Consider the following 21,767-nt stretch of genomic DNA (forward strand, 5'->3'; position numbering starts at 1 on the left):
ATACATGAATTCAGCAAAGTCGCAGGATACAAAATCAATGCACAGAAATCAGTTGCATTCTTATACACTAATAATGAAGCAACAGAAAGACAAATAAAGAAACTGATCCCATTCACAATTGCACCAAGAAGCATAAAATACCTAGGAATAAACCTAACCAAAGATGTAAAAGATCTGTATGCTGAAAACTATAGAAAACTTATGAAGGAAATTGAAGAAAAGAAATGGAAAAACATTCCGTGTTCATGGATTGGAAGAATAAATATTGTTAAAATGTCAGTACTACCCAAAGCAATCTACACATTCAATGCAATCCCAATCAAAATCGCACCAGCATTCTTCTCGAATCTAGAACAAGCAATCCTAAAATTTGTATCGAACCACAAAAGGCCCCGAATAGCCAAAGTAATTTTGAAGAAGAAGACCAAAGCAGGAGGCATCACAATCCTAGACTTTAGCTTCTACTACAAAGCTGTAATCATCAAGACAGCATGGTATTGGCACAAAAACAGACACATAGACCAGTGGAATAGAATAGAGACTCCAGAACTGGACCCACAAATGTATGGCCAACTAATCTTAGATCAGTGTACTCTTAATTCCCTTCACCTACTTCACGCATCCTCCACTGGTAAAACCATGCCCCACTGGTAAAACCAGTTTTTACAAGTGGTAAAAACTGGTTACCATTAGTTTCTTCTTTAATAGTCTGTTTTTGTGTGTGTCTTTTTCTATTTGTTCATTTCTTTTGTTTCTTTTTTTTAAATTTATTTTTTTATAATTTAACTTCATTTTTTATTTTTTAAAATTTACATCCAAATTAGTTAGTATATAGTGAAGCAATGATTTCAGGAGTAGATTCCTTAATGCCCCTTACCCATTTAGGCCATTCCCTCTCCCACAACCCCTCCAGCAACCCTCAGTTTTTTTCTCTATTAAAACCATGTCTTTTATATGAAGGACCCTGGGAGGAACTCCTGCTTGCTCCTGGTACTGACTGAGTTGACTGAGCAGTGGTTTCTCTCTATGGTGTGTGTACCGTGAATTCTGCAATTGAGCCACATTCTTCTGTCAGTAATGGCTCCCAGGAAGAGGTGGACGCCACTGACCTCTGGTGACTGTAAGCCACCAGGCTGTCTTTCCCCTTTATTCTGTGTCTCAATCTTTATCTTCTTTCTCTCTATGTACATTTACATCATCACATTGTACATCATATATATTTATGAGCCATCTCAAGTATGTTTTGGAATAAATAAAAGGATTAATAAATCCAAGAAATGAAAGTAGATATGTGTATACATGAGTACAAATGACAATGAATGCTTAGGAGAAGGTGCAGAGAATCTGCTTGGGAAGTCAGGAAAACCTTGGGAGGGGAAGCCAGATTTGAACTGGGCCTGGAAGGACATAAGGAGTTGCCTAGTCTGATGCCTCTAGAGAGAACATTCCAGGTGGACACCATGATACCTACAAAGCCTGTGAAGTGAGAAGACAGGACCTACAAATAGCTTCATGTGACTGGAGGTTAAGTTGCAAAGTGGAAACAGGAGTCAGGAAGAGGAGACTGGCCAGACTCCCCACCTTGTGAAAGACTCGGAATGTTATGTAAACAGGAAACCATGGAGGAATTTTGAACAGGTGATCAGATTTTTGTATCAGAAAGAACCCTCCCCATGGTACTTTGGAAGCTGAAGATGGATGAGAACTTCAGATGGTGTATCCACCCAGCTTTATTGAGGTATAATAGGACAATTTCTTTTTTTCTTTAAAAGAATTTTTTAATATTTATTTTTAAGAGACAGCGTGAGTGGGGAGGGGCAGAGGGAGAGGGAGACAGAGAATGCAAAGCAGGCTCTGTGCTGTCAGCACAAATCCTGACATGGGACTTGAACCCACGAACCATGAGATCATGATCCGAGCCAAAGTTAGACACTCAACCGACTGAGCCACCCAGGTGCCCCATAATAGGACAATTTCTAAGGAGGCTTCTCAGTAGTCTAGGCAGGAAATCACATGGACCTGAATGAGGGCAATAGCAGTGCAGACAGAAGATGGGACCAGATTTGAGAACATTTACCAAACAACAGCTATGGGACTTAGCGGTAGATGGAGGGAGTGAGGAAGACTAGTCTCGCTTATCTCCTGGCTTCCTGACTTGGACAATTGCTATATGATGGTGATACTCACCCAAATATAAAGAGGGGGAACAGGTTTGGTAAGGAAAGCTGATGGATTCAGTTTTGAACATTTGACTTTGAGGTGGCTGAATAACATACAAGTTTCTGTCCATTACAGAAAGGCAATTAGATATGTATGTCTGGACTTAATGAAGGAATCTGATCTTGAGATATAGGTTTGGACATATCAGGGTGAAGTGATTGAAACCACAAGGGTGGGAGAATCTCCCTGGGAGAGAGCAGAATGGGAAGAGAGCCAAGGGAGAGGGTCCTGGGAAAAACAGCTTCTAAGGGACTGGCAGGGGAAAAGTATTTCCCTAGAGAGCATCCAGAGGAGGAGGAGAACAAGGAGTCACTGTGTCATGACCTGAAGAAGAAAGAAGTCAAATATGAGGAAGAATAACATGGCCATTGGATTTAGCCACTGTAAAGTCAAGAGTTGACTTCACGTAAGCTATTTTAGTGGAGCAGTGAGAACAGAAGCTAGACGCTACTAGCTTAAAGGGCAAAATTCCCACAAATGGTGAGATCATGACCTGAGCTGCAATCAAGAGTCAGACACAACCGACTGAGCCACCCAGGTGCCCCTATTATATTATTTTTTAAATTGAAGTATAGTTGACACACAAAGTTGTGTTAGTTTCAGGTGTACAGCATAGTGATTTGACAGGTCTATTTGTGTTATGCATTGGTCACAAGTGTAGCTACCGTCTGTCACCTAACAGCGCTATTACAATATCATTGATGATGCTCCCTATGCTGTACCTTTCATCCCTGTGACTTACTCATTCCATGGCTGGAAGTCTGTACTCCCCACACTCTTCCACCCATTTTGCCCGTTCCCCGCTCCTCCTCCCTCCACAATCACCAGTTTGTTCTCTGTGTTTATGGGTCTGTTTCCACTTTTGTTTGTCTTTTTGTTTCTCTTAAGCACAATCATATAGTTTTTGTCCATCTCTGTCTGACTTGTTTCACTTAGCATCGTACCCTCTAGATCCACCCATGTGGTCATACGACTGAGTAGAATCACGTTGCGTTTAATTGTCCTCTTTTGCCTCCTCAGAGATCTAATTTTGTGTTCTGCTTTTCTTTTTTATCTTAACATGCTGTGACGGTTCTTTTGATTTATTGTGCAGATAGGATATTAGAATAATGGATTCTAACCAAAGGTAGGCCTTCTTTTGGTAACTTTCCCCCCTTTGCTTTGTGATATGTTTTTTAAAAGCTTGTATGACACAGTTTTACTCTAACCAATCAAGGTAGATCATCTAAGAAATTAATTTTGCTTATCCTTAAAAATCGCCTTTACTGCCCACGTTGCATTCTTCTCCCCCTTTCCTTGTGCCACCTTCCCCCACATGCGTCACTCACAGGGGGCAGTAGATGTCCTTTCTCAAGAAATGAGGAGATAACTGGAAAGAAAGCTCCCCTCTGTGCCCTTCCTCCTTTTTGAGAGGTTTGTGACGCTTTACCTTGACTGATCTATGTCCCCAGCTTTCCTTGCAATGACAGTGTTTCTGTTCTCTTCCTTTGTATTAATTAGATCAGCAACAGCCCGCTGTCAGAAGAGGCTGTCCTGGGATTTGAATATGGGATGAGCATCGAAAGCCCCAGGTTACTGCCCATCTGGGAGGCTCAGTTTGGCGATTTCTTCAATGGTGCTCAGATCATCTTTGACACGTTCATCTCTGGAGGTGGGTGTCAGCATATGCATGTGGAATGGTGCATAGCACCAGCCTCGTGGGGAAACATGAATGAGACGGGGCCATAACTGCTGTACCACAAGAGTTAGGGGCTGCCCTGCCATCTCCTGGGGCATGGCAGCTATTGGATGGTTACAGAAGCTGCTGGAGGGCTAGGGGCCACTCGGTCACTGTACAGGCAGCACTTTCTCCAGGGCAGTGTGCTTGGCTGTAGGGAGAAGGGCATGTACCTGCCAGCTCCTAGGTAGTTTGACTTTGTGGTCTGCACTTGGGGCATGTTGCATAACTGTGACATGAATACCAAGCAGGCAGTGGGGACATAGTAGAGATTTGTGGTCAGAGTGAATGGCAGCCTTGAAAATCCACTTCCCTCGGGGCGCCTGGGTGGCTCAGTCAGTTGAGCTTTTGACCTCGGCTCAGGTCATGATCTTGCAGTTTATAAGTTCGAGACCCATGTCACAGCTCAGAGCCTGGAGCCTGCTTCGGATTCTCTCCCTCTGCCCCTCCCCCGCTCGTGCTCTGTCTCTGTCTCTCTATCTCAAAATTAAATAAAAATATTAGAAAGAAAGAAAGAAAGAAAGAAAGAAAGAAAGAAAGAAAGAAAGAAAGAAAGAAAGAAAGAAAGAAAGAAAAGAAAAGAAAATCCACTTCCCTCAACCCAAGGATGTTCAACTATCTGAAAGCTGGTAGTGGGACATCTTTATTTTTTTGTTTTGTGTTTAAAAAAAATTTTTTTTAAGTTTATTTATTTTGAAAGAGACAGAGACAGTGTGAGTGGAGGAGGGGTGGGGGGGTGGAGAGAGAGAATCCTAGGTAGGCTCTGCACTGTCAACACAGAGCCCGACCTAGGGCTCGAACTCATGAAACCATGACATCATGACCTGAGCCAAAGAGTCGGAGGCTTAACTGACTGAGCCGCCTGGGCACCCCTTGTTTTGTTTTGTTTTGTTTTGTTTTGTTTTGTTTTGTTTTGTTTTGTTTTGTTTTATGAGAGGGCACATGTGAGCAAGGGGCAGAGAGAGAGGGAGAGAATCCCACGAAGGGCAAAGAGGGAGAAAGAGAGAGGGAGAATCCCATGAGGGGCAGAGAGGGAGAGAGAGAAGCAAGTCTCACCGGAATCAGGGCTCCAGCTCACCCACTGGAAAAGGGGCTGGAACTCACAAACCCTGAGTTCATGACCGGAGCGAAAGTTCAATGCTTAACTGACTGAGCCAACGAGGTGCTCCCTTATTGTTTTAAATAATCATTTACTCGGGGCGCCTGGGTGGCGCAGTCGGTTAAGCGTCTGACTTCAGCCAGGTCATGATCTCGCGGTCTGTGAGTTCGAGCCCCACGTCAGGCTCTGGGCTGATGGCTCAGAGCCTGGAGCCTGTTTCCGATTCTGTGTCTCCCTCTCTCTCAGCCCCTCCCCCGTTCATGCTCTGTCTCTCTCTGTCCCAAAAATAAATAAATGTTGAAAAAAAAATAATCATTTACAAAAGCAGAACCTACTTATTATAAAAATCAGAGTATGTAAAGTACAAGTGTGAGTCCCCGTCACCCCATTTTCGGGGGGTAACCAACCCCCTTGGATTCTTTGCACTCCAGTCGTCCCTCTGGCCGTGTTTCTCTGTGACCTTGTGGTTGTAGGGAAGAAAAGTGCCTTGAGACTGGACTTTGACATGTCCAGAGACTATCCAGAAGTGTCCACACTTGCAGCCTGAGGACAGTGGGCTGTGTTGTAATTGGTGCTGTGGGGGGAAGACAAGAGCCACCAGTGCTCAGTAGGAGTCGTGTCTGCAAAGGAAGCAGAGCGGCCCATGCTGTCCTTGAAACCGGTACATTCACCTCGTGATTTGTCTCTGATCTGCCACAGCCCGTTCAGTGAGTGTGTCATACAGGGTTTCAGCCGGTAAGATGGACATTGCCCTCCTAAGCGCATAGCACTGCTGGAAAGCACACAGAATGGAAAACGACTCTAGGGGATCAGACGGCAAAGTAACGTTTGTGTCACTACTCACGTCACATCAGACGGTTCTGTTCCTGCTTTGGAGAGTTCTCACTCCCTGTCACGTGCTTTCCCAGGGGAGGCCAAGTGGCTCCTTCAGAGTGGCATTGTTATCCTGCTTCCCCATGGGTATGACGGGGCTGGACCCGACCACTCCTCTTGTCGCATAGAGCGTTTCTTGCAGGTATGTCCGCTCCCTGCTTCCTAGGTGCTTTGAAAGAGACCTACCTCCTGTGAATACTTAGTATGTACCTTAAACTGTAAGGCCTTGTAGTATCTGAATGAAACGGGTTTAAGGCACTGCCAGTATTCTTTATCAACATGATGCCTTGGGTATATTAGTGTCGTGGTTTTATGGCAAAAAAGCGGTTCTTGTATGGAAAAGATCAGTGGTTTCTAAACCATGCTGATAATGAAAATCATCTACAGAGCTTTTTGTAAATAGAGATCCAGGGACCAACACCAGATCAGATTCTTCAGAGTGTGGCCTAGCCTGTATTTTTACCTAAAAAATTATTTTTGAGTAACTATAGTATTTTTTATAAAGTGATTCATGATCATTAAAAAATGTTTCAATAATCATGCAGAAATAACCACAGTTAATATTTGGTAAGGATCATTACCTATGTCTTTTTATGCATATGACTTCCTAGTATTAAGAAAATTTTCAAACATACAGAAAAGTTATAAAATTTTACAGTGAACATTCATATGCCAATCCCTTAGATTCTACCACTAATATTTTATTATACTGTACTTGTTTTTATCACATTTACTCATCTATCATTCTTCTATCTATAAATCTATATTATCTGCTGATGCATTTCAGGGTAAATGGAGACGTGTGTCCACGTACAGGTCACAGATGTGTAATCTGTACACATTATCCTAAGTGCATGAATATCATTAATTATTTTAGCATATGTGCAGATAAATGTATAGCTAGATGACAGTTTAGTCTACTGTAGAACAGTAGATAGATGGATAGTTATGTTGATAGGTAATAATACAGAAAAATGATTTTATAAAAAGTAGATTACAGAAATAAATAAACTGAAGGTTAGTTAAAGACTACATGTGAAATACAAAACTACAGTTTTGGGAAGAAATATAGGACGAGTATGCGGAAGACATCGTTTGGGAGTCATGAGTATACAGATGGGTTTCCCTTAGGACAGCCGTGTCCTTATGATTGAATTAGATGATAGGAACATTTGCTTGTTTCTTTCATTTCTCTCCCAGATGTGTGACAGTGTAGAAGAGGGGGTGGATGGAGACACAGTGAACATGTTCGTGGTACACCCAACTACTCCTGCACAGTATTTCCACTTGCTCAGGAGACAGATGGTCCGGAATTTCCGAAAACCCCTCATTGTTGCTTCTCCGAAGATGTTACTCAGGTTCCCTGTAAGTAGAAACAACTGGTTAGGAAGCCTTTCTCCTTCTGTCGTTTTTATATGCATTTGCCTCTATTTTCTGTATCTAATGTTATTTATTTAAAACGTCTTGGCCTTTTTAAAATTTTGATTCCAGTTAGTTAACATACAGTGTTACTTTAGTTTCAGGTGTACAATATAGTGATTCAGCACTTCCATATACATCACCTGGTGCTCATCATGACAAGTGCGTTCCTTAATCCCCATCACCTATTTAACCCCCCCCCCCCACCTCCCTTTGTGTCTCATTGTATTTAAACAGAAACATCTAGGGGCGCCTGGGTGGCTCAGTCGGTTAAGTGTCCAACTTTGGCTCAGGTCACGATCTCACAGATCATGAATTCGAACCCCGTGTTGGGCTCTGTGCTGACAGCTCAGAGCCTGGAGCCTTCCTCAGATTCTGTCTCCCTCTCTCTCTGCCCCTCTCCTCGCACTGTCTCACTCTGGCTCTCAAAAATAAACATTAAAACAAATTTTTAGAAACATCTTTTAATTTTAATTTTTTTAATTACAAAAATTGTTTAATGTTTATTCATTTTGGAGATAGAAAGAGAGAGAGACAGAGCAAAGGGGGGGGAGGGGCAGAGAGAGAGGGAGACCCAAAATCTGCAGCAGGCTCCAGGCTCTGAGCTGTCAGCACAGAGCCCAACGCAGGGGCTCAAATTCGCTAACCGTGAGATCGTGACCTGAGCCGAAGTCAGACGCTTAACTGACTAAGCCACCCAGGAGCCCCTGACACAGATATTTTGAAATGGCAACGTGAAAGGGGCAAAGTCATAATACACATTAATTTATTTCTAAGAAATATGTACACCTGGGATTCTTCACCCAACTTTCATTGTACTTGCAAGATTGTCACCTGCTCCCTCAATTATTCCTCTAAAAGAGTATAATCATATTAAATATAATATATGTATGTTACTAAGTATTGAATGAACTATCGGAAATTTTATTGAGAATTTCTTTTGCTGTTTGTAACTGAGAGTTAGATTTAATTCTGGCCCTAGTTGTTGTCCACTCCTCTCCCCATGTCTAATCTATAACTTACGAAATAAGTGAGGCCTTGCTCTGGAGCCTTTAAAATATCAATAGCTTTCCTACAGATTTTCAAGCAAAATGTACTCTTATTAAGTAGTTAACTATCTTCCTTAAACATATAAGTCCTTTTAGTAATTGAAAGTGAGTACCACCGTTATTGAAGTCTGATTTCTTCCTGAAAATTAGCTACTGTACCAGTAGGTACAAGTGATCTAGCAGAATAGAAGTCCACTCTTTGTTTCCATGGCCCATTTGGAGATGACTTACCATGTGACAAACACGACTCGGGGCTCTATGGAGTTTGCCTGTCAAGTGGTACCTAAATTCTACCCCAATTTCCCACCCAGCTCTCAACTCCAGCTCCTTTTTTTTTTTTCTTAGTGAGCTCTTTACCCAATGCGGGGCTTGAACAGAGATCAAGAGTCACATGCTCTACTGACCGAGCCAGCCAGTTGCTCCTCCAGCCCCTTTTGATTCCCACCATAGGAAGTGTGAGCTGACCAAGGGCTCTGGTTCAGGATGGAAAAAGATTGATTCTATTGTGCATTATTGAGCAACAAGAATAAAGAATATATATTTTTATATAATGTATCTATTTATAACTCATGTAATATATAAATATAATACATTTTATTTTATAATATATATTCATTTTTATTTTATTCTCTTCACTAATATTATTTTTTTAGGTTACATCACAGTGTCTTGCGTCAGTGAGGCTGCCTATCAGTGGCCCAGTCAAAGTGTCACCTTCCCAGTTGGGACTAGACTATAGGGAAATGAACTAGATGAGGAAATGGAATCTACTCCCCAACCTTACCCTCATTAATGGTCTATTCTGAGTTCTTTGCAACAAGTACTTATTTAAATTGAACTCCTTAATACCATTTCTTTTCATCACAGAAATCTTTGTGTATTGTTCCTGGTTTGTTCTGTGACTCATTAGGTTTCACTTATAAATTATGGTTAAAATCCTAAAGACAGAAATCATTGCCCTGGCTGAGCTGTTTTCATTCACAGATTCCATGAACTGCCCCCTCCAATTCCAAGAAATTAAAGCACACTTTTGATGGATATTAAAGTGTGATTGAACTGAAATGTTGATTCTTAAAATGTTATTGTGGCATCAGACAATAGGCAATTTTAAGTCACTTTGAACAAATAATTTTATTCTGAAATAAACAGAATCGATATTTTTGGGAAAGATATTGTGCTTATTAGTACACATGTTTACATATAATGCTAGGAGGGAAATTTGTTGTTATTTCTTGGTAAAGATCCCTTATAAGTAAGGCACCTTCGGCTCCTTGCCTTCAGCTGCTAGATTTGTGGCCTTTTTCCCTCTCCTTAGGCAGCCGTATCAAGTCTTCACGAAATGGCACCAGGAACAACATTCAAGCCGGTCATTGGTGATTCATCTGTGGATCCCAAAAAGTAATTTGATGTGTATCTCTGTTCTCATACTCTGCGGTAGAATTTTAATTAGTGGGGAAACTAGTTCATGTTAAGGAGCCCAAAGTGACCCAAATCTCCAGTATCCTGATAGAAGAAAGTCCTTTGCATCCATGGGGTAGGAGTTAGAATATGTGCGGAAGAGGCATAAATTGCTGGATAAGACTTGCCAGGGCACAGCATGAGACTGAACCCAACTACAGAGACCCCCACTCCTTCAGTAATGAAGCATTTTCATCTGCGCGGTTTCCTCCTTTTCTGATACAATTCTTTCAGACATTTCTCCTCTACCACATTGTCCCTTTTCTACCCAACAGTGTTAAGAGTCTAGTGTTCTGCTGTGGCAAACATTTCTATGCCCTACTGAAGCAAAGAGAATCCTTGGAGGCCAAGAAGGGTGACTTTGCCATCATCCGATTAGAAGAACTCTGTCCTTTCCCAGTGGATTCGTTACAGCAAGAGATGAGCAAATACAAACATGTTAAAGGTATGGCACTGGTCTTGTTGGGATTCTTCTGGATTCAGATACCTGAAACCTATTCCAGCTATCTCATGTGAAAAGAGGTTTGGGGGCAGAGAGAGTCATTAGGAAACAACCTTGGAGTCTAGAAATATGAAAAAAAAAAAGTACTGCTAGAGCCAATGTCTCCTTGTCTTTTCTGGTATCCCTTTCAGTCTCCCCTTCTCTCACTTAAGACATGTCATTTCTTGAGAGGCTGGAGATAATCTCTGCTATAATATTACTTTGGATAAATTGATGTAACTGTAAAAGGCAAGGCTTTTTTTTTGGCTGCAATAATTGGACTGGAATAACTGGACATCTCTATGCATTGGGTACAGAAATTAACTCAAGATCACAGACCTAAATGTAAAACGTAAAACTCTAAAACTTCTAGGAGAAAACCTTCGTGGCCTTCCGTTAGGCAAAAAGTTCTTAGATGTAACACTAAAAGAACATCAGATAACAGAAAAATTGGACTTTATCAAAGCGAAAAGCTTTTGCACTGCTGAAAGGTGTTGCAGAGCAAATGGAAAGACAAGACGCAGACTGGGAGAAAGTATTTGCAAATACATATGTGACAAAGGACTATCCAGATTGTTCAGAGAGTGTCCAAAACTCAACAGCAAGAAAAACAAATAATCCGAGTTTTTAAAATGTGCAAAAGATTTGAACCAAAGAATGGGAGGGCAAACAACCATTAAAAAAAAGATGCACAACTATAATCAGTGATAATGGAGATGCAAGTGAAACCCAAATGAGATACAACCACACACCTATTAGAATGGCTCAAATTAAAACATTAAGTTGGCAGTATCCAAGGCTGATGAGAAAGCAAAGCACCCGGAACCTGCATTCACTGCAGGAAGGAATGGAAACTGGTGTAGTCGCTCTGGAAACATGTGTCAGTTCCTTACAATGTTACACACAGAGTTACCGTACAGCCCAGCGGTTCACTTGGAGGTATTTGTCCAAGAGGAATGAAAACATGTTCACAGAAAAATGTCTATAGCAGCTTCATCCATAATTGCCCCAAGCGACCAGCACATCCTTCTGCCTGCGGATGGATACATGATCCATGTTACATTCTTACAATATCTACTGCTCGGGAATAAGAGCATGACCTATGGCTACAGGCAAAATCACAAATGGATTTTGCCAGTTCAAGGGAGCCAGAACCAAAGGCTACATAATATGATTCCATTTATCTGATGTTCTGGAAAAGGCATAAACTTTAGGGAGAGAGGAAAGATCAGTGGTTGCCAGAGGTTGGGTGGGTGGAGGTGTTGCCTTGAAAGGGCCAGGCTGAGGGAATTTGGGGGATTGATAGCATTTTTCTGTATCACAAGTGAGGTGCTGGATACACGACTATGCATTTGTCAAAAAAAAAAAAAAAAAAAAAGCCAAGTAACACTATGCCATATTGGAAAGGCATATATTTACTTGAGGAGAGCTATCCATACATACACGCTATATATGTACATATGTGTATAAAAATGGATATGATGTGTCTATGTGTGTAGATACATAGTGTATGTATGTATTCACTGTGTGTATATATACATACATACATATATATATACATACGTATATATATACATACATATATATATATATATAGAGAGAGAGAGAGAGAGAGAGAGAGAGAGTGTGTGTGTGTGTGTGTGTGTGTGTGTGTGTTATTGTACATTTACCTGGAATACTGAAATGAACTTTCTTCTGTTATAGATTTTATTTGGAGTCAGGAGGAGCCTCAGAACATGGGTCCATGGTGCTTTGTTTCTCCCAGGTTTGAAAAGCAACTGGCCTGCAAGGTAATGGCTTTCTGTCTTGTAATGTTTTGTGTATGTGTGTTATTTCTCCTGGAGTGCCAAGACATGCGTTTGTCCCCTGTGAGCCTGATGCAGGGCTGGAACCCATGAACCGTGAACCCATGATCTGAGCCAAAGTTGGGTGTTTAACCAACTGAGCCACCCAAGTGCCCCTCCAGTTGTTTTAAAGATAAACAAAAACATAAAATCTAATTTTAGGTTCTTTTCTCAGAATAAAATGTTGCATGTTTATCAAGAAAGACACATATGTGTACATGCTAGTATCATGTAAGAAAAAAATGATTATCCTTCAAACAGTAAAAGCCCTTCCCTGTTGTCTACTTTTCCCACTAGTCCATTCAGAAGCCTTGTCCCAAAGCTCAGTATCCAGCCCTGGGGAGCAGGGTGATGAGCGGGTTTATTTTACAATGTGGGAGAAAAGGTGCCCAGTAACGCTTGTCCCAGGCTCATCTGCATAGCTGGCATCCATCAAAGGCCAAATTCTTCCTGATCGTGCTGTAGGAAGGGAAGAACAATGAGAAGAGCAAGTGTGCTTCTGTTTATCTTCCTATTCTGTTTCGATCAGGACTCAGTTTACACATTTGTTACTAGTTTGCTGGGCCCAAGTCATTTTCACCTATAGATACTTCTAATTTAGGAAAATCTGCAGGTTAAACCAACTAATAATTACTGAAGAACAGGACATAATTCAAGAATTCATCTCACCTCATGGTGCCTGGAATTTAGTTTTTAGTCGTGACAAATATCTCCTTCCAGTCTATTCTAGGTAACTCATTATTTTGCCCAAAAGGTGATTTGTGGTTAAACAAGCTAAGAGAAATGCATGGACTGCCTTGGGAGAAGGAAGCAGGGCTCTCATCAGGTTCAAATGCCATCTTATTTCTTTTCTGCTCCAATGACAGCTCCGTCTCGTGAGCCGACCCCCTTTGCCAGCACCCGCTGTAGGAATTGGCGCCCTTCACCTGCAGCAGCATGAAGATGTCCTCACCAAGACCTTTGCTTGATGGTGTCCTTCCAATCACTACTACTTCCTTTAAGAAAACTTCCGTGAAAAGAAAGGCTTGCTTCTGTACTCTCCCCTTCCATTAGGTAACATGAAAAGCCGATGTTCCTCTAAGATGTTGGGATTCATGGGGGCAGTTTAATCAGAATATGTGGAATAGCCAAGGGCATGAATTATCCATGAATACATGAATCTGACCAGTCCGTTGTAGCCTTAAAGGTACAGCAGTGTTTTGTTTTGGTTCTGAGTTGTAGAGCTAATTCAATGAACCAGATTTTTTCAGGCCACTCTTTCTCATTAGCTAACTAGTTCGTTAGGTGGAAAAGTTCGTTAGGAAAAGTTCGTTAGCTGGAATTTGCAGCTCCATCCAGATGACCTCAACATTACTTCTCCGTTTGCTTGATGCGTGTCACTTCATTAATTCTGCCATTGTGACTATCAGTATTTTCTTTTGACGTAATATCTAGTGCTGCTTTCAAGCCACTGTGAAGAATGTTTCACCAAATGCTGCAGCAAAACCATATTAGTCCTGATTCGTGTTTTTCAGGATAGTTGTTTTCACCCGTTGTCCTTATATATCGGTCCCATTCAATACAACTCTCTGGATGTATAATCTTTTTGCACAGTATTATTAAGGAGTTTTAGCTACAATGAAATTGATTTGTGGGCTACACAGTCTCTTTCCCCGCCTAAATTGTTATCTTGATATTTTTAATTGACTTTGGGTATCTGATGTGGGGATTTCAGCTCCTGGTCAGTCTTACTTCTGAAAGGTATGACAACGTGATGTGATGTTCATTCACAGTGTTTAAGGAGCTTTTTAACTTTGATGCTGGAGACTTCCCAGCACCAGGTACTTGGGGTTTTACAGAGATCACCAACCCAGTCTGTCACTTCTGAAACTTTGTGGACACATAACTAAACGGCAGCAAATGGTGTAGCTTTGCGTGGCTCGGTGCTGCAGAGACTCGCCATCTACCATTCTTGTGCCATGACATTTTTCTCAGAGGTGATGGAGGACATGCTGGGGCACTTTTCCTGGCAGCTGGCAATGTCTTTCTGAATCGATGTGTAGGTTATTCTGGCCACAGGAGTGGATTCATGATTCACATCTTAAACGTATGCGTTAGTGTATTGATTTAATATTTCTGTAAAACTCACATCCTTTTTTTTATCCCTATGCACCTTAATGCTTCCTTCCTGTGTCAGGCCTTATAAATCACGTAACTTTGTGCCATGCATGTAAATCGGTAAAATTACAAAGGTCCCTTTAATGAGAATGGTTTTCGATGTGGTATACTGAACTGGAAAAACATAAAAGCACTGTCATGTTTTTCAGATCTCTTGGCTAAACATTTCAAAGTTTAAGCACATAATGAGATGGAAAACTGGTTTGTTTTTTTTTTCATTTTTTTTAAGTTCAGTTTAGATTTCTCCAAATTTCTAACTTTTCATCTCTGGTATCTTATTACACTTCTCCACCTAGAGCCATCAAATGTGTCTTCTGAAAAAGAAGATGTCTCCTGTATCTTAACCTTCTTACTCTCAATCATGATTGCAACACGGGTCAGCATCTTGAATCACCTTGTAGGAAGGGACCATTTAAAGAATTCCAAATCAAATACTCTCATTAGAAAGTATGGGATAAAAATATAATCACAAAGTAAAATAAAAATATTTTATTATATTTCTCAGAGAAATTCGATAATGTGATATTTGTATCCTGTTTATATCTATGCTAATTAAGTTCATGTTCAATGAAGAGCAGACTTAAATGGGGTATTCAGTGAATAGAAATTTTAACAACCATGAAAAAAATGTTCATTTTGTCTCAGGTGACATATTCATTGTAAAATAAATTTTTCTTCCTTAAGAACCATTTTTCCTCTGTCTCCTTCTCTCTCTGCCCTTCCCCTACTCGTTCTCTCTATCTCTCAAAAATAAATAAAACATTAAAAAAGAGGTGGGGGGGGCGCCTGAGTGGCTCAGTTGGTTGAGCGTCCGACTTCAGCTCAGGTCATGATCTCATGATTCGTGAGTTCGAACCCTGCATTGAGCTCTCTGCTGTCGGCGTGAAGCCGGCTTCAGATCCTCTGTCTCCCTCTGTCTCTGCCCCTTCCATACTTGCTCTGTCTCTCTCTCAAACATAAATAAACCATTTTAAAAAAGAACCATTTTGCTCAGTTTTCTGTCTGCATACTATGAGGAAAATATTCTAAAGCATAACCTCTTTTAGCCTGACTGTAATTACCTCTGAAATTTTATTATTTAAAAATTCCTTGACTGACAATAGAAATCGTATCCCTTCTACAAAACTGAGGAACTACAGTTGAAAGAAATTAGGGGTTATACAGGAAGGAAGTCACAGATAAGAGTCAAGACTTTTAGATCCTGGGGTTCCAAAAGCTTCACCTCCATTTCTCTTGGATTTCCTTGGGTATTTGGTTTTCATCTTCAGCTTCTCATAAGTTTCAGGCTAAAACCATCATATTTTCGGGACATTTGGACAACATGCTTAAATCCTCAATATTTATAACCCATGATGACACAAATAAACAACTCCTAAATTACTCTATGGAAGTTGTAGTTCATTGTCATGGTTGTATTTAAATCTGATAAAACAGTCTAAAGCACACTGTCATTTCCCCAAATGACATTTGCAAAATCAGTTAATTTTAGAAAACTTTTAGTAAAAGTGTGTTACTCTAGAGCTGTTTCCCTGTGTCTTCTCTGATTCATATGGAGAACAGGCTACAAATGAACAAAAATAAGAAATGACCCTGTAAGAGTAGAATGGTATTTCCTCAATAGTTTATTGGACATCTGCATATATGGCATTGTTCTGGACATTAGAAATACACAGGAAGAAAAGAGAACATGGTTTGCCATTTGTCCTCAGTTGGACTAACCATCTATTTGAGAAGACAAAGTATTTTACACGTAGGGAGAAATGTTCTTGTTGGATGTACTAAGACAGTGTGGGATGTCAAGGTAGAGTGAGATTCCCGACAGCTGTAGATTAGGTGGCATATTGTGGTTATACAAGAAAAAGTCCTGAGTAGCACGTAGCAGCAGAAAGATTGAGGGATGTTGAAAGGGTAATTCACAGCAGTGATCTAGAGTGTCAAAGTTTATTCCAGGCTCTTACTTGAAAGATGGAGTTGTACAAATAGATAAAATCATGAATGAAAATGGAATTATTACAACCAATCCCTCAGAGATACAAACAATTATCAGGGAATACTATGAAAAATTATATGCCAACAAATTGGACAACCTGGAAGAAATGGACAAATTCCTGAACACCCACACTCTTCCAAAACTCAATCAGGAGGAAATAGAAAGCTTGAACAGACCCATAACCAGCAAAGAAATTGAATCGGTTATCAAAAATCTCCCAACAAATAAGAGTCCAGGACCAGATGGCTTCCCAGGGGAGTTCTACCAGACGTTTAAAGCAGAGATAATACCTATCCTTCTCAAGCTATTCCAAGAAATAGAAAGGGAAGGAAAACTTCCAGACTCATTCTATGAAGCCAGTATTACTTTGATTCCTAAACCAGACAGAGACCCAGTAAAAAAAAGAGAACTACAGGCCAATATCCCTGATGAATATGGATGCAAAAATTCTCAATAAGATACTAGCAAATCGAATTCAACGGCATATAAAAAGAATTATTCACCATGATCAAGTGGGATTCATTCCTGGGATGCAGGGCTGGTTCAACATTCGCAAATCAATCAACGTGATACATCACATTAACAAAAAAAAAAGAGAAGAACCATATGATCCTGTCAATCGATGCAGAAAAGGCCTTTGACAAAATCCAGCACCCTTTCTTAATAAAAACCCTTGAGAAAGTCGGGATAGAAGGAACATACTTAAAGATCATAAAAGCCATTTATGAAAAGCCCACAGCTAACATCATCCTCAACGGGGAAAAACTGAGAGCTTTTTCCCTGAGATCAGGAACACGACAAGGATGCCCACTCTCACCGCTGCTGTTTAACATAGTGCTGGAAGTTCTAGCATCAGCAATCAGACAACAAAAGGAAATCAAAGGCATCAAAATTGGCAAAGATGAAGTCAAGCTTTCGGTTTTTGCAGATGACATGATATTATACATGGAAAATCCGATAGACTCCACCAAAAGTCTGCTAGAACTGATACAGGAATTCAGCAAAGTTGCAGGATACAAAATCAATGTACAGAAATCAGTTGCATTCTTATACACTAACAATGAAGCAACAGAAAGACAAATAAAGAAACTGATCCCATTCACAATTGCACCAAGAAGCATAAAATACCTAGGAATAAATCTAACCAAAGATGTAAAGGATCTGTATGCTGAAAACTATAGAAAGCTTATGAAGGAAATTGAAGAAGATTTAAAGAAATGGAAAGACATTCCCTGCTCATGGATTGGAAAAATGTCAATACTACCCAAAGCTATCTACACATTCAATGCAATCCCAATCAAAATTGCACCAGCATTCTTCTCGAAACTAGAACAAGCAATCCTAAAATTCATATGGAACCACAAAAGGCCCCGAATAGCCAAAGGAATTTTGAAGAAGAAGACCAAAGCAGGAGGCATCACAATCCCAGACTTTAGCCTCTACTACAAAGCTGTAATCATCAAGACAGCATGGTATTGGCACAAAAACAGACACATAGACCAATGGAATAGAATAGAAACCCCAGAACTAGACCCACAAACGTATGGCCAACTCATCTTTGACAAAGCAGGAAAGAACATCCAATGGAAAAAAGACAGCCTCTTTAACAAAAGGTGCTGGGAGAACTGGGCAGCAACATGCAGAGGTTGAAACTAGACCACTTCTCACACCATTCACAAAAATAAACTCAAAATGGATAAAGGACCTAAATGTGAGACAGGAAACCATCAAAACCTTAGAGGAGAAAGCAGGAAAAGACCTCTCTGACCTCAGCCGTAGCAATCTCTTACTCGACACATCCCCAAAGGCAAGGGAATTAAAAGCAAAAGTGAATTACTGGGACTTTATGAAGATAAAAAGCTTCTGCACAGCAAAGGAAACAACCAACAAAACTAAAAGGCAACCAACGGAATGGGAAAAGATATTCGCAAATGACATATCGGACAAAGGGCTAGTATCCAAAATCTATAAAGAGCTCACCAAACTCCACACCCGAAAAACAAATAACCCAGTGAAGAAATGGGCAGAAAACATGAATAGACACTTCTCTAAAGAAGACATCCAGATGGCCAACAGGCACATGAAAAGATGTTCAGCGTCGCTCCTTATCAGGGAAATACAAATCAAAACCACACTCAGGTATCACCTCACGCCAGTCAGAGTGGCCAAAATGAACAAATCAGGAGACTATAGATGCTGGAGAGGATGTGGAGAAACGGGAATCCTCTTGCACTGTTGGTGGGAATGCAAATTGGTGCTGCCGCTCTGGAAAGCAGTGTGGAGGTTCCTCAGAAAATTAAAAATAGACCTACCCTATGACCCAGCAATAGCACTGCTAGGAATTTATCCAAGGGATACAGGAGTACTGATGCATAGGGCCACTTGTACCCCAATGTTCATAGCAGCACTCTCAACAATAGCCAAATTATGGAAAGAGCCTAAATGTCCATCAACTGATGAATGGATAAAGAAATTGTGGTTTATATACACAATGGAGTACTACGTGGCAATGAGAAAAAATGAAATATGGCCTTTTGTAGCAACGTGGATGGAACTGGAGAGTGTGATGCTAAGTGAAATAAGCCATACAGAGAAAGACAGATACCATATGGTTTCACTCTTATGTGGATCCTGAGAAACTTAACAGGAACCCATGGGGGAGGGGAAGGAAAAAAAAAAAAAAAAGAGGTTAGAGTGGGAGAGAGCCAAAGCATAAAAAAGACTGTTAAAAACTGAGAACAAACTGAGGGTTGATGGGGGGTGGGAGGGAGGAGAGGGTGGGTGATGGGTATTGAGGAGGGCACCTTTTGGGATGAGCACTGGGTGTTGTATGGAAACCAATTTGTCAATAAATTTCATATAAAAAAAAAGAAAGATGGAGTTGTAGCAGAAATAGAAAGTAAAGAGAAGTGCAAACAACTTTCCTTCTGTCAATTAGACTTTCAATTTCACACATCTTTACTGAAAGGAAATTATATTCATGAAACTACCTCATAATCTAGGGTCAAAACTGTATGTAAGTCAACCATTTGCAAGTCACTGTAGATGATGCCATCTAGCAGTTTATGGATAATAGGGAAGATTAGACAAGTATGAAAATGATTAATACAAAGTAGAGTGAGGTAAGAATTACGTCATAGGATGTGAAGTTATAACTAGGGCAAACTGGATTTTCCCGAAGTGGCTAGAGCAGTATTTTGCTCCATCTGCCCTTCCAGAACCTTGCCACAACCACACCTAGTGGTAGAGTCAAACTTCCACCTCTCTTGAGATTGAGCAGGACTTTGTGGGTGCCTCTATGAATATGATACACTGAAAGTGGTGTTGCGTCACTAACAAGGTCCCCCTTGGCACCCAGCGGCCATGTTGTGAGGAAGCCCAGGCAATGTGAAGAAGGACTGTGGAAATACTGGAACTGACAGCTTCAGCTGAGGTCTTAGCGCGCAGCCAGCTGCAAATGCTGGACTTGTGAGAGAGCCTTCTGATTATTCAAATCCCCAGCCTTGGAGCTATCCCAGATGACCCCAATTAGAGCAGAGACCTGTGCATCCCCAGCCTAAATTGCCGTGTGTGTGTGTGTGTGTGTGTGTGTGTGTGTGTGTGTGTGTGTTCAAAGATAAATAATGCCCCACACGGGTTACAATGGTCAGGACAGCTTTTAACCAGTAGTATACTATTGCAATAGAAAAGAGAGTCCAAAGGGGCTAGTATCCAAGAGCTCACCAAACTCCACACTCAAAAAACAAATAATCCAGTGAAGAAATGGGCAGAAAACATGAATAGACACTTCTCTAAAGAAGACATCCAGATGGCCAACAGGCACATGAAAAGATGCTCAACGTCGCTCCTCATCAGGGAAATACAAATCAAAACCACACTCAGATGTCACCTCACGCCTGTCAGAGTGGCCAAAATGAACAAATCAGGAGACTATAGATGCTAGCGAGGATGTGGAGAAACGGGAACCCTCTTGCACTGTTGGTGGGAATGCAAACTGGTGCAGCCACTCTGGAAAACAGTGTGGAGTTTCCTCAAAAAATTAAAAATAGTCCTACCCAATGACCCAGCAGTAGCACTGCTAGGAATTTACCCAAGGGATACAGGAGTACTGATGCATAGGGGCACTCGTACCCCAATGTTTATAGCAGCACTCTCAACAATAGCCAAAATGTGGAAAAGGCCTAAATGTCCATCCACTGATGAATGGATAAAGAAATTGTGGTTTATATATACAATGGAGTACCATGTGGCAATGAGAAAGAATGAAATATGGCCCTTTGTAGCAACGTGGATGGAACTGGAGAGGGTTATACTAAGTGAAATAAGCCATACAGAGAAAGACAGATACCATATATTTTCACTCTTACGTGGATCCTGAGAAACTGAACAGAAACCCATGGGGGAGGGGAAGGAAAAAAAGAAAAAAAAAGAGGTTAGAGTGGGAGAGAGAGCCAAAGCATAAGAGACTCTTAAAAACTGAGAACAAACTGAGGGTTGATGGGGGGTGGGAGGGAGGGGAGGGTAGGTGATGGGCATTGAGGAGGGCACCTGCTGGGATGAGCACTGGGTGTTGTATGGAAACCAATGTGACAATAAACTTCATATATTGAAAAAAAAAAAAAAGAAAAGAGAGTCCAGAGTGAACTGAACTCAACTTTAATTTGTACAGAGGCAACTGGAGTTTTAAAGGGAAATTAAAGGAACAGGGAGGGGGTGGGTGGGGCTCAGTAGAGTCAGGGAAGTGAAAAATTACAGAGAGCTGGAAGGAGGAAGGATTGGTCCATGTGACACCCTTGTGGGTTTGTTAGCTGGTGCTTCTGGAAGTTAGGCTCCTACCCTCCTCAGAGTCTGGGAGACAGAAACCCTTATCTTCAGGTGTTGGTAAATTCTTCTGGCAGTTTTGAGTTTTCCAAGGCAGATTCTCTAAGGGAGAGCTAATGTCATCTTAGGGATGGAGCTGTCAGAAATTTTGTTTCTGTTTTAGTCTCTCTAGACCAAGGTAAAGCCTAGTGGAGAAAGGGCTCATAGGAGGCTGGATGCAGTTTGGTCAAGGAGAAAAATCTCTCAATCTCTCTCTCTCTCTCTCTCTCTCTCTCTCTCTCTCTCTCTCTCACACACACACACACACACACACACACACACGAATAATTTGTTTCCTTCTTAGACACAGATCTAAGCATTAGAACAGATCACTGGATTTGGTGATTATGGGTCATTAGTGGCCTTTGAAATAGCTTGTTTTATTAGAAGTTAGAGAAGTTACACTGCAGGGGGTTAAAATTGAGTTAGGAAATACATTTGAACGGCTTCTGTGTGTCAATCTTGTCCTTTAATTTTCACACCTTTAGTTCGCAGCTATTATCCTTATTTTATTGATGTAGCTCAGGAAGGTTAATTGCCTAAAGGCATTAAGAAGGAGAGGAGGGATTAAACTGTGGGGCTGGCTGATTTGTAGGATTG

The 21,767-nt window shown here is 41.0% G+C and overlaps 1 protein-coding gene across 3 annotated transcripts in view; it reads left to right on the top strand.

Annotated features, from left to right (window-relative positions):
- Positions 1-15,006, top strand: part of DHTKD1 (dehydrogenase E1 and transketolase domain containing 1) — a 51,743-nt gene extending 36,737 nt beyond the window's left edge. For all 3 annotated transcript variants that reach the window (XM_011283559.4, XM_011283560.4, XM_019833927.3), the window contains 7 exons: positions 3,721-3,871; positions 5,945-6,051; positions 7,110-7,274; positions 9,693-9,775; positions 10,111-10,280; positions 12,021-12,106; positions 13,027-15,006. In XM_011283559.4, coding sequence (XP_011281861.1) covers positions 3,721-3,871; positions 5,945-6,051; positions 7,110-7,274; positions 9,693-9,775; positions 10,111-10,280; positions 12,021-12,106; positions 13,027-13,128 — 864 coding nt within the window. In that variant the 3' untranslated portion in view covers positions 13,129-15,006. The remainder of the gene's footprint in view (positions 1-3,720; positions 3,872-5,944; positions 6,052-7,109; positions 7,275-9,692; positions 9,776-10,110; positions 10,281-12,020; positions 12,107-13,026) is intronic.
- Positions 15,007-21,767: the final 6,761 nt, after the last annotated feature.

Source organism: Felis catus, chromosome B4 (assembly GCF_018350175.1).
Source record: "Felis catus isolate Fca126 chromosome B4, F.catus_Fca126_mat1.0, whole genome shotgun sequence".
NCBI lineage: Eukaryota > Metazoa > Chordata > Mammalia > Carnivora > Felidae > Felis > Felis catus.